General features: G+C 45.0%; 1 protein-coding gene across 1 annotated transcript in view; it reads right to left on the bottom strand.

Moving 5' to 3' along the window:
• Nucleotides 1-471: 471 nt before the first annotated feature.
• GPR50 (G protein-coupled receptor 50) overlaps nucleotides 472-13,198 on the bottom strand; it is a gene marked incomplete at both ends in the record, with an annotated part of 44,043 nt that continues 31,316 nt past the window's right edge. Inside the window, one exon of the mRNA XM_082323088.1 lies at nucleotides 472-1,340. Within this exon, the coding sequence (XP_082179214.1) occupies nucleotides 472-1,340 (869 nt within the window). The remainder of the gene's footprint in view (nucleotides 1,341-13,198) is intronic.

Here is a 13,198-nt window from a genome sequence, read left to right as displayed (position 1 = left end):
TGAAAAGGTAAAAAGTCATGCAGTTTACACTTTGGTTGCTATAGTTTGGGTTACATTAATGCTGAAAAGATAGAATTCAGAGGGAGGGGAGAAAGGTTTGTTTGTAATACATGGCGAATTCGCTGGCTCTTGAAGGTTGCATTTCAAGCACAACTGCATTTCTCCATGCACTCTGAACGGTTCCCGTTTTAAGGGTATTGGCATGCTTATGGCAAAAGCAACCAAACCAATAAATTAGGCACATGGTGAAAGATGGCATAGGAAAAAAAAAGATAAGGATCAGTCATTTCCATTCTGAAAATCCGTACTCAGAGCCTTGATGTTGCAGCAATAAGCTCAGCATGAAAGGTAGCAGACTCCTTCCTTGCGTGAGGGGCCCCACAGCAACACCAGCTGTGAAATGCACACATAGAAAGGCTCTTATATATTATATATACAACTGTAATCCAGAATAAATAGTACTGTTCTGACTCATAAGTGTATTTCAGCTTGGTTGTTGTTGTTTGTTACAGCTGGAGATGGCTTGCTTTTCATCCCTTCTGTCCCACCCTTAGACACATCGATGAACAGCAGCCTGGGAGTCCGGAGTGTCAGCAGTATCCTTTTGTACTCCTTCCGGAAATTCTGGTTAAGAAGCCCATAGATCACAGCATTGAGGCAGCTGTTAAAATAGGCCATAAAATAGCTCAGGACAAAGAGCCATTCTGGAATGTGTGGCTGCACTTTTGAAGGATTAATTGAAACAGCGAGGCCAATAAAGTTTAACGGTCCCCAGCACACAGCGAAAAGGACAAAAACCACAAACATAGTCAAGAAATTCCGGATGTCGGCTGCTCTGAACTTCTGCTTGCAGTCTTGTCTCACCCGGTGTTTGACTTGAATCACCAAAATCCAGATCCGTAGGTAGCAAAACGTCACGATGGACAGTGGGACGATGAAGTGAACCACCACCACTGTGATGGTGTACGATGTACTCACTGTCTGGGCAAAGGTGCAGGAGTAAATCCGGGGGTCGTACTGCAAGGAGCCAACAAAGAAGTTTGGCACAATTGCCACCACTGTGAGTATCCAGGTCAGGCAGAGATAGCAGCAGGTGTTCTTCAGGTTGAAGAGCTTATCGTACCGAAGGCTGTGGCAGATGTAGCAGTAGCGGTTGATTGCGATCGCCGTGATGTTGAAAATGGACCCGATGACACTTAAGCCCATCAGGAACCCGCTTATCTGGCAGTGAACATTTCCCATGGTCCATCCATTATGGAAAATGGCACTCAAGATCAGAGGGTATGGATAAACCGCAACTACAAGGTCTGCGACAGACAAACTGACGACAAAGATGTTGCCTACAAAAAAGGAGAAGAGACCATGGGAGATTAGTGTAGGTCCAGATAGACAACTTGCAACTCAGAACTCCTCTTTACGCCTAACTCTTCTCACGGGCTTCGCTCTACCCTCTATTTGGAATTTGAAACCCTAGAAAATAAGGCTTTGCTCTACTGGTGACCGCAATGGAGAGTAACTAGGCATGATTAACCTGCATATTCCTTCTTAAGAAAATTCTAAACTGGAAGCGTTACCCTTAACTCAGCTATAGCTGTGGGTCAGGTTCCTGCATTCTTCTAAGTTGTGTAGGAGAGAAGATTTTTGCTTTCCTTGTTATTCAGCCAGCACGACTGTAGTCACCAGGCAGCCACCTAGCATTCGCTGTCCTGCAGAGAACTTAGTTCCTTTAAATACGATATAGGGCACAATACTTCCTATAGCATCACACAGTGACACTTTACATAAGCTCTGTCCATCAGGGGGCCAAAGACCTGGAGCAGGCAGGTTAAATTTTCAGTGGTTTATTCATTGCACTGACAGCAGTTGCATGGGAAAGGTCTTTTTTGGTCTTTTGCATGTGGACAGGTATATTGTCACCAGAATTTCTGCAGCGTTCGTGCTAAGGAGCGTGTGCTCTTCCAGGAGCCATGGTGCAGCCAGCCTTTATGTGCTTATCTTATTTGGCATGTTTTCCTGCTCCTTTAATATGAAAAGTTGTCCAGTGCAATATGGAAGGTCAATCACTCTTACACTGCCTGGGCCTGGGAAGGGAATATGATTAATAAGCTGCTGTCAGCCGTCTCTGCAGAGTATATGCTGCAAGTTGTCCATTTATGCTCTAAACCAGTTGAGAGTCTGTGCAAATATGAAATAATTTAAGCCTTGCTGGATTGAAAATGGCACATTGCGTGGGACACCACCTGTCAGCCCCACTGTGTGGAGCGGCCTCCAGTGACCCGGGCCACCCGTGACTTTCTAACAGCAGTTACTGCTCATTTTATGAGTCTGGTGTATTTTTAGGTAGGCAAAGAGCCTTTCTGTTCCATTTGCCAGTCAGAGTAGAGGAGTGCATTATGAAAGGGACCTTGAGGTCTTTTGGGAACTGGTGTAACTGCAGGACCAGCTATAATGTTGAAAAGGACATCTGTCAAAATTCAGCTGTTTGATGACTAGGCAAGTTGCCATTTCAGGAGGAGCTCAACAATGCAGTTAGAGGACAGCACGCTAGAAAAAGTAGTTGTTTTTCCTAACTCTACTCCCTTCAGGTATATCTGCAGTGGCAGGAAAGAAAATATTACTGGAGGACCAGTAGAGGCTATGTTTAACACATTTGAGGTGTTAACACCTATGCCCCTATGTGTTACAGGCAACGTCCCAGCCCACTGATCACACCTGCACCTTCTCTTCAAACCCTCATACCCTGCTGTCTACCAGATTATATGAAAAAAAAACCCACTAAAAAGAGGTCTTTTTCTGTAGCATCCATGAAGGGACTCCCTGAGATGTCAGTTCAGCTAGGTCACTGGCTTCAGTATTTGGAAAATACACCCAAAGGCTGGCAGAAATCACAGCCGCATTGCCATTGCAGTTGGCTCATTGCTATGTTTGTTGCCAACAAACACTATCAGGACAAGTCAACAGGTCATATCAAGCAGCAGAGTCCACTTCACGCTGACTGGAAAACAGTCCAGACTTGAGAACAGCCCAGGGCAGTGTGGAACTGAGACAGCTGACACAAAGCGTCATTTTAAAATAAACATTAGCGGAGGTCATGTGAAGTGCTGAAATCTTTTTAGAGAGAGATTTCACATAGACAGGTTTACCACAGCACACAACTTCTGTGGCTGCTGTGCCTCGGTGCTGCTTTTTTGCTGATTAATATCTTACTTAGAGCTTTTAAAAATGCAGTCACTGAACCTGGTGCCCATGTAATTAACTCTATTTATGCCTGGTGTCAAGGGCCGAACCACCTGTGGTCAGGCTTAGTGCTCGCGCAGGCACCCTGGAGAGGGAATGCTCTTCTGCAGCGAAACTTTTATTCCTTCAATCAAAAATATCCCACTTCAACAAAAAGCAACATGTGTCCCTAGCACCAGAATTCCCTTTTGGAAAGGTTTTCCAAAACAATTTTCAAGACAGCAAAACAGAGACAGAGAGGTACCAGCAACCCACTTCAGGAGACTTCCAGAGGATGCTGGAGAGAGACTCCACTGGTGGGACCACAACCCTCCCTCTTCACTGGACCTGTCCCTTGGATACACATTTATATACACAGGCGGTCGGAGAGCAAGCCTCTGCATTTGCTGGGGATGAAAGACAACCACGTTCAACACCCAGTTCTGAATCAGGCAAAGCAGAACAAAGTTGGATATTCCCTACTTAAGACAGCACATCAGTGGATTTAATCCAAAGCTTAGCAAAATCACAGGGAAAATGATTAGCCTCACATCAGTTCCAGCTGCTGGGAGAAATGAGCAGTCTCTGTCAGTCTTTCTTCACTAACTTGAAGAGCTGGGAGGAAGTAAAAATATAGGGGGGGGAATTACAAAAATAATATTCACAGGATGGACTGAGTAGCTTGGATTCAATCCAAGAGCACAGTATTGTGTGCATGATTTTGACACCACTTCATTGCATGTTGCTCCAGCACGGAGAAAATGAGACGGTTTTATCAAGACAAGAATTATTAATCTCCTTTACTTGGAGAGCAAACCTGCCATCCTCTGCTCTGTGCTTTCAACTTGCAGTCTTGGCTCTCCTATCAGCTAGAAGGCCTTTTGCCCCAGCAGGGTGTCGAGGCCCTGAAAATAAGGTCAGAAAGGTTCACTCGGTACTATTTCACAGAAACAAATCCATCTTCCCTTTCATTTGGCAATGTGGTTGACTTCGTATTTTTCTTCTGGTGAGATGAACGTGAAGATCAGACCCATATAATAGCCACTTGCCAGTCAGTCCTGAAAATCAGTGCATTTTTAACGACTGAGTACTGAAAAGAGGGGGCACATCGCATGCCGCCAAAGCAGAACACGCCCTTCAGAGTATGGGAACTGGCTAATTATTAAAATAAGAGTAACTTGAGTTGAACACTAGCCTATTGAATAACAGGCTGGTTTTGAAAACTGCTTTAGCCTCGCAGTCCCTGGTTTGCTATGAGACCGCTGTGAGCTGGTCCCTGCGGCCAAAGGCTTGTGTCCTTGTCCTCTGTAGGATGAGATCGGACCCTTGTGCCCAAAACCATGGCAGAATGGGAAGCCATCTAATGTGTGGCTCTTAGGGAAGGTAAAGAACAGTCTCCTGCCAATGACCTTCCCTATATTTTTTTTACATTTTTCCACTATAAAACAAAGGAGTCCTGCCCATAAATAATACCAGCAGGACTTTATCTCAAACTTAAAATTATCTGCTTCTATGACACTATTTTCAGATGTATCTTTTGCTCTTTGTGGGCATGTGACTATATTTCCTCATTAGCTTTCATATTTTCCGTCCTATTTTTAACTTCTACTTAGTATAAATTGGTTCGTGTGCCGCTGTGCTCTATCCCCCAGTTATGGAGTTATACGTGAAGAAGCATGAACGGTGGAGAAAGGCACGTCTGTCACAAGCATACTGGTAATACAGACCTGGCCACCTTTTCAGAGAATCTTTAAGTCTTTTTACATTACAGAGGTCCAACACAAAGCTATAGATTATAGAGGTATGATACACTGTTCACACTGTAATCCACAAATTGTTTGGGAAAAAAAAAACAACAACCCACAAAACAACCTGAAGCCCAGCAGCAGAACAAATTATAAGCATGTGCGAGTAACACAAAAGGGAATTTATCCCAGAACATCTTCTGCCCTAGTACTCCTGCCTTTGAGCTCCCCTCCTCCCTCCCGTACCCCTATACTCCTGTTTCTGCTCACTCCAACAGTCTGCTCCTGTATTCCAGCATTTCCCTGGCCCTGCTGCTCATTTTGCCTGAATTATCCAACAACACAGGTTATCTGAGGACTTATTGTCAAGTCCTGGCGCTAGGAAATGTGGAAATACCACAATGAGTTCTGCAAATCAATAAACCGTATACATAAAGGCCTTCAATGGCAGGCTGCCCACACAGCACCTGACTTTCATGCAAAAGGACATCATTCTTCTACAGAGATTAACTGAGCATCGCTGTACAAATACAAGGGTCATTGGCCCTGTCTGCCTCAAGAGGCTGTTGGAAATCCCTCGGTGCACAAGCTCCAGTTGCAGAGATTTAGCCTCTCCCTGCTGTTCCCACACAGCGGTTGTGGGCTGTCCTTTAGGCCACATGGGCTGTGTTTAGGTATCCTGAACCTAGAAGCTGTGTTGAAAGGGGGAAAAAAAAAAAGGAGGTAAAATATTTTTCTGAAAATTGGCAATTTTCACAAATCCCAGAATGTCCAAAGCAAGCACCCAAAAGCCTTGTTCTCTGTTATCCGTATAAAGCTCTCTTACACTCACATTCCTTGCTGAAATATTACAGAACTATGTTTGCTTCAGGTTAACAAGATAGAGATGCTCAATGCAGCCTGAAGTTAACACTGTTATCTGTAAACCTAGTGCTGAAATTGAAATGTCCTGAGCGACAGGAGTGGCACCAAAGCAAAGAGACAGTTTTGCGCATCAACTTCTGCTTGCCTGGCAGAGTCCAGCTCCAACTGAGGAGCAAAGAGGGCTTTGCTGTCCAGGTTGCCCCTTCATGCCAGCCACCTTGCAGGCATCTGAGTTGCTCCTGAATGCTCTCGGTGCCCAGCACGGCATTTTGGGGCAAACAAAACCACATACAAAAGCCTCAAGCCCAGCAGGTGAGAAGCTGACCCATGGCATGCTGGACATGAGAGCCATGGGGGCTCACTGCATGGCCAGTCCCCCGCTGTCCCAACCTCTTCCCAGCAGTGAGATCAGATCCCGGTGTCTGTCTGGACGCAGCGAGAATAACTGACAGCTGTAGAACAGCAGGTATAAAAACCTATGTTGAGAAAAATGTGCCAAGATACACAATGACACAACGCTAAAAGTTTACTGGGGTGACTGGTATGTTTGTGGCGGCACCTTACTATTTATGACTTATAATAAAAAGCATCTTAAACTTTATGTTTGTCCTTTCAGGTTTTATGAAAAACTCAACAGTCATGTCTACGAGGAGATAAACTGGAATTAAGACTCACATCAACCTCAGAGAGATACATATAATAAGGCTCAGCAAACAATTTAGCAGGCCATGACTGTAAAGCAAGCCTCTGATGACCACGTACCATAACCTAATACTCTCTATTTAACCTACCAAAGCTTATGCTCCCTGCAAAACAGAAACAAAGTGTACTGTTTGCCCCAAGCAAAAAGATAAAGTCATAAAAGCTTTATTCAGCATGCAACAAGACTCTATTAGCTTTGATAGCCTCCTTTTCTTGTTTGTTTTTACCTGCCGCCCGCTGTGCATTTGCTTGTATTTCACTAAGCTCCAGTCTGCAGACATGAAGTGCGCACTCGGTTCTGCAAACTAAGTGGCAGTTCATAGAAAACACTTTCAGATCAATTTTGTTCTTTTTGTAATATAAAGATACCACTGAGTGCATGCAATCATATTGACTACATACTGCTGCAATGTAGACAGATAATAATACTGTGGTGTTGGGGGATCCTGATCCTGCAGCCCTCACTCTGACAAACATTTCTTACATCACAAACCCTAAGGATCACGGTGTTTGCCCCATCAAAGACCATGAAGAACCATCCTTCTACAGGGGACTATGATCCACGTCACTGCTCCGTGCAAGCTCTTGGCTTCCAGGGCACTGTGAACACGGCACACGCAGCAACAACATGGCACATGAGAAATCCCAGGCTGTTAATTGTTGTCTCTTTTCAGCATTCTGACAAGCACTGATGCATCCGACGTGCCTGTACAACAGCCCAGTGTGTACTTACCCATTTTGACAAATGAAAATGTTTGACAGGGGAGCGCAAGTGAAAAATCAGAGAAACTCTCCCCGAGATTCAGGCAACAGGAAAAAAAAAAATAAAAATCTGTTGTTCAATTCATTAATCCACAAATTTTAATTGAGGATTTTATTTGTGTATTTAGGGAGTCTGTTCAAAGAGAGGAATAAACAAAAGAAAGGAAAAAGCATTCAGTCAATTAGCTGTTATCATTATTCCATCAGGATTCAGAGGGGGATAGAGCGTGGCTTCCTGCAGTTAAACAGACAATGCAGTTGGGCTGCCAGCTGGTCTCAAATTCTGACTGTGCTGCATAAAAGGATACAGAGGGTAACGAACAGACAGGACAGGAGGTATTGCCAGCCCACAGCAACCTTAGGATGTAAGGTTAGAGAACATGGAAATATCCAATTTAAGGACACCATGAAGGTCCTAGACAAAAGCATAAAACTCCAGAATAACTGAACTTTTTCCTGGCAGAAGTCCTTTGAGATCTCTCAGCACAACCGTGAAGCCAGAGAACAGCAGTATGCCCTGGGCTACCCACCGTTACCTGGTTTACCGGCATCGTTCCCTACCGGGAAAACTGCGGGCGCTTCGTGCTGCTCCCTGCCTTGTGCCAGCCCTGCGCAGCAGCAAGGCCGAGGCCGAGTGGGAAGCGGTCAGCAAAGCGAACGCTCAGCCTCCGCCTGCGCCCTTCCATGACCAAACGTTTCAGCATCACTTTGGCATCACGACTACAAGCTTCATTAGCCATCTCATCAGTATATGGCCACGGTTGCATGAAAGCTGCCTTTCCCTCTGGACCTGTGAGAAAGACTTGCTTCCAGGAGGAGGAGGAAAACCTCACAGTATTTACTGAAGTAGAAAGGACCAGCTCCCAAGCACTTCAATTACATTTATTCTATTAGGCACCATATATTATTTTGGCTGATGGTTAAACAAATTGCTTACACTGCCAGGTGGAGGACTGGATTACTGGATTTTAGACTTACTTTTAGGTCATGACCTTTTAATTGCATTGATGTCAAAAACATATTTGAGCCATGCCTTCCGCTGCTCTAATTGAATGCAGCGAAGGGCAATCAGTTGCAGTGTTTACACCCCAGAGATTCATAACTTTCATTCAGCTAAGGCCAGCCAGATTCAAAGTCGTATCTGAGCTCAGAAGTCTGTGGAAATGGGCTGGAAATTAGAGACCAGCCCCACTTGCGTGATTTCATATCTTTCCTTATATCACTTACCATTACTTTGGAAACAATGTAAAGGAGGTGATTTTTTCCCTTGGTGTGACGCAGATGGTAGCTGGACATTCACTCTCGACCGAATAAAAATGAGTTTAATTACCTCTTCCTCTGGACCTTTAAAAAGGAGTCGGCCCTCTTTTGATACCAGTGCAGAGTGACTTCCCTGTTTTCAGAGTTTCAGATATTTTAAAAACAAAAAGAAGTTTTTTAGACCATTGCAGGGAAACACTGTTTGGAAAGCTTCCCCCTGTTACTCCACATTAATCCTAACACGTCCTGCTCAGCTTAGGCACACCTTCCCGAAAAGATGATCTGAAGATATTACAAAGAAAGGGGAAACTATGTAAAGCTGACATTTTACCTACCTCCAACAACTTTCAACTTTAAAAAAAAAACATTTTCTGTTCATTTATGTGCCTTTTAATGACTTCTTCCTGTGTTTTCCTGGAAGTTCTGACCCTTTGCATGAGGAAAAACCATGATGCTGCAATGCTTCTGGATTTCTAAACTTAGCTCTTGTTAGTGTCATGCTTTTCCTGGATGCAATTATGGCAACTGGATCTGCTAGTAATGGAGGAGGAATAAGTGGCGGTCTTGATCTGGCTCTTAATATATACAAAAAAAGTGCTAAAAAGTACCCCTTCTGGTTATGTGCCCCAGACTCCTGTCATTTAAGTGTTACATCCATCAAACTCATAGCCTGCAGTAAGGCTATGAGATAGCAAGCCGATCAACTTAAAAACTCCGTTCCTCCCCATATTGCTTCCAAACGCTTGGGGTAAAGATGGGCTCGGAAACACCGCCTGCCTTCACAGCACATCCCAGCAAGGCTGATGGAGACCAAGTGCTGGAGGCCCTTGGGGCCACCCTCCAATTTGCAGCGAGCGAGAGCAAGCCTCAGCATCCCTGCCAGCCCCAGCTGAGCCCGCACGGCACTGGCTGCAGCGTCCGACTCTGCAAGGACAGCACAGCTGATGGCCACCCATTCCCTATGGCAGCTTCTGATGGGAGATGGCAAGTCTTTGGGAAGAGTCTAAACAAAACCTCTTGCAACTGTAGAATGAGTCCAGGTGCCCAAACTCCCACTTGACACCCTGGCTACCAGTGCCACCCTCTGAATTCCAGCTGTTTACCCTCCTTTTCTGCCTGAAATCCCCGCTGAGTGGTACTATGTGATGTTAAGCAGGTGCCTAATTCCCACCCAGGCTGTGTAGGGAGTGCAGGCTGATGCCTTTATGTTTATTTACACTCACACACTGGCCACATGAGCACAGAGATAAGCTCTACCAGCCCACGTTAACTCCGAGCCCATTATTTATCGACTGGTTTGTAAAGTGCTCTGAAACAGGAAAGGCCCTGTATAAACATAAATGTGAATTATTGCCAGCATCCATTGAAATGACAAACCAGCATCCATCCTCTCCCGGTCCCGGCAGCTGTACCACCATCATTTGCCATCTGTTACTATTCTAAAAATCTGTGAACTCAGGCTTAAGACTTGATAATGCTCTTTTGCTATTGGTGCCGGTCAAAGTTTGTTTCTGGCCTGGAAAGGAGCTATGTGCAAGCAACTGATTCCTAGGCAGCTGATAGGCAGAGCATATAGTCAGATCTGAAAATGCAGCTGATTTTAGTGATAAAAATCATGTCTGAGTGCCCTGGTGATCCCTGCTGACCAGCACAGCTGAGCCCAGGAGCTGGCTCCTGCTCCTCCTTGTGCTTCACCAGCGCCGTTTGTTGACTAAACCTTAGTGACAGCACCAGTCACCGCACCCGTGGACCTCCACGGCAAGGGGCAGATGTTACCCTGCCACAGCTAACAGCTTGCCTTGGCCTCCCAGCCCTGCAGTCCCAGGGATGAGCCCCTCCCCAGTCCCAGCTTTTTCTGGTTGGTTGGGGGGGGTGGGAGGCAATTTTTTTTCCTTGTAACTCTTTTGAATTGTATATGGAAATGATGAAGCTACTAAAAAAAAAATAAAAATCACCACACAAAAATGTTTCTATCAGTGAAGGACATTTAGCCTTTAACTCATTCTAGACCAAATCTTGTCCAAGTCTGCTACGGGCACAACATTTTCAGACTGTAGCTGGTCTGTTGGGTAAGCCTTAGGACAGACTGAAGAAGTTGTGTGAGGTGAGGACTGTCCAAGGCAAAGAGGTGGGGACTCAAAGCAGCCAACTTTCCTATAAAGACTTAAAGGTGCCTTTTATAAGGCTTGTTTGTGCTCACACATAGGTTCACTTTTGGGCTGCATTAAATGCTGTGATACCAAATTCCAATGCCCTTTTCAAGATACGCCCTACTATCCTTTTTAAAGATTCAGACTTGAAACAAAGTAGTATTGTACAGCACCCAACTTCAGGAGAGAGCAAGCTGAGCTTAGACCATAGAGACAAAGCTCAGTCTGGACACAGACCAGCACAACACAAAGTGCTGCCCTGAATCCAGCCTCACTTTCTAATGGAGGCTCAGGACAGACCTCTAACACGTAACTGATCCTGGCATCAGCATCACCTCTAGCACTCTGTCCAACAAGAACAAGAGACTAACATAAAAATAAGTCAGCTGCCATATAAAGATAGAGGTCATTTTTAAACAAAAAAGTAATCAATATATAAAATAACTAAGCCTAAATCAATAATTAGAGGAACAGTAATAAAAAATATTGAGTTAACAGAAGGGAGTTATGCTGGGTACACAGGCTAAGACAAAGCAGCTGTGCTCCGAGCGTTCTCAGCTCGCGGATGCTGTGATGGGCTCGTGTGCCCAGAGGAAGGTTATCCGCTTGTCCCGTTCCGGGTTGGTCTGAGAAGGACTGCTTCCCTTTCCAGCAAATCTTGCCTCCTCAGGAACTTCATGAATTCCTGTTCTCCACTGCCAAGACAGACTAGTCTGTGCCATACAGACTATTTAGCTGGAATTCCTTTCTCATCTGTTTTGGAGAGGGTAAACAAATGCCATTCCTTGAACCAGAATCTGATCTCACACAGACAGGGAAAATGTGAAACAAACCCAGTGCAAGTGGGCTTGTCAATCTGCTTCCTCTGCAAGCTGTCTTGAAAAGCATGAAATTGAAGTTGTACCAGCCTGCACTTTTCTTACAGTATTACAGGGCAAATCTTAGGTTTATTAATTAAGAAAAACTGTCCTGCAAGCAGGTGTCAAAGCCCAAAGAAGGGGGAACGCAGGGATGCAGGGAAGAGAGCCATCACGCAGAGAGCTGCAGGATGCAGAACTCGCAGGGGGAAAGCAGACTTGCTCACAGGCAAACGAACACTGCAGTCTGCTGTAACAGAGCTGCATTTAATTTGCCTTCGCTGTTAAATCTGTCCTCACTGTAATTACACAGCATCCTCCTCTTCTTGCTATAAACAACGCATTGAGTAAACATGCTGAAAACGTGGCTATCAGGAGATGGAGGGAAAGCAGCCTTGTTTCTCTCCATCTTTACTCTCCCCTTGGCGCTCTTAGATATTCTCCAGACTTAACATGCTTGGGGCTTTCTGTCTTACGTACCAACTTTGCTCCCTGACACCCCAGGATCTGATTAGTCAAAGGCTGGATACCTTCCTAAACCAAAGCTGGCCTTCTAAAGTCCCTCCCCGATTTGGGCTCGGGGTGAGGAATTCCCTGGCCAAGCAAAGACTTTGCTGACCATGACTCGTGGGTAGGGGCCAGCACGCCCTGGTGTCAATGGAGATGTGCTGAGCACATACCAGATTTCTCATAAATGGCCTTTTCACCAATCCCTGAAACAAAGCAGCTTCTTTCTGCTCATCTTTTCAGCACTGAAAAGAGAGGGTCTGCTAGTTAAGTACCAAACTGAACAGAGGTTACCTAAAGGAAGGCTCGGGTGTTACGGCAGTAGCAGGGTGATAATCAGGGTAGGATATTTATTCTGCTTCTGCACAGCAGTTGCCACTAGAGTTAGGGGAAAAAAAAACATAATTGGGATCCCATTGATCTCCAAGGCGATAACCTCGTTGCAGGCTACAGCATGGTCCTGGCATGCCTTACAGTGCTGCACTGTTGCTTTTGATTGATTGGCTTTTCTTCTGATGACCTTAAAATATTTTTTCAAACATTTGGTGGCCAATGTTATAAAAGCAGGTTATACAAAAAAAACCATTAGGTAGATTTAGTCCACAGAATTCCTTCCAGCCCACATTTTTTTCTCCTGTGGCCTCACATTGAACCTGGCAATGAACCAGGTACTGCCCCAGTACGCACATGCAGTGAGGATGAGGCTGGAAGAGAAACAGTTCCATGAGGGATGGGAAAGCAGCATATCTGGGGGGAGCTACATACATTCCTGTGCATACTCAGTCCTCCAAACCCAGCATCCAGGCCCATGCCAAGGAAAAAGGTTGAGCTACCTGAATTACTGTTCATCCAGCCTTCACAATCTGCTAGGAAGAGGAGTAATATTCCTCACATTACAGATGGGGAAAGAAAGACATCCAAGGTTTGATGGCTTCGTCATGACTATGTGAACTGTGAGAGAAGTAGTGCATGTAAATACGAGACTAGAAAGTAAAAGAAAAACTACTCTGAACCTCCTGGTTCATTCACAACTATTTACTAATGCCATTGGAAACGGAGAGTTACTTTCACCTGGGAACACTTCAGGGACTCTGATACAATTGCATCGGCAAAAATCCAATGCAAACAGTTAAAG

This window comes from Platalea leucorodia (assembly GCF_965183815.1).
Source record: "Platalea leucorodia genome assembly, chromosome: 10".
In the NCBI taxonomy this organism is placed as follows: domain Eukaryota; kingdom Metazoa; phylum Chordata; class Aves; order Pelecaniformes; family Threskiornithidae; genus Platalea; species Platalea leucorodia.
The sequence above is the reverse complement of the archived record's forward strand: the minus strand, read 5'-3'. Positions and strand labels throughout refer to the sequence as shown.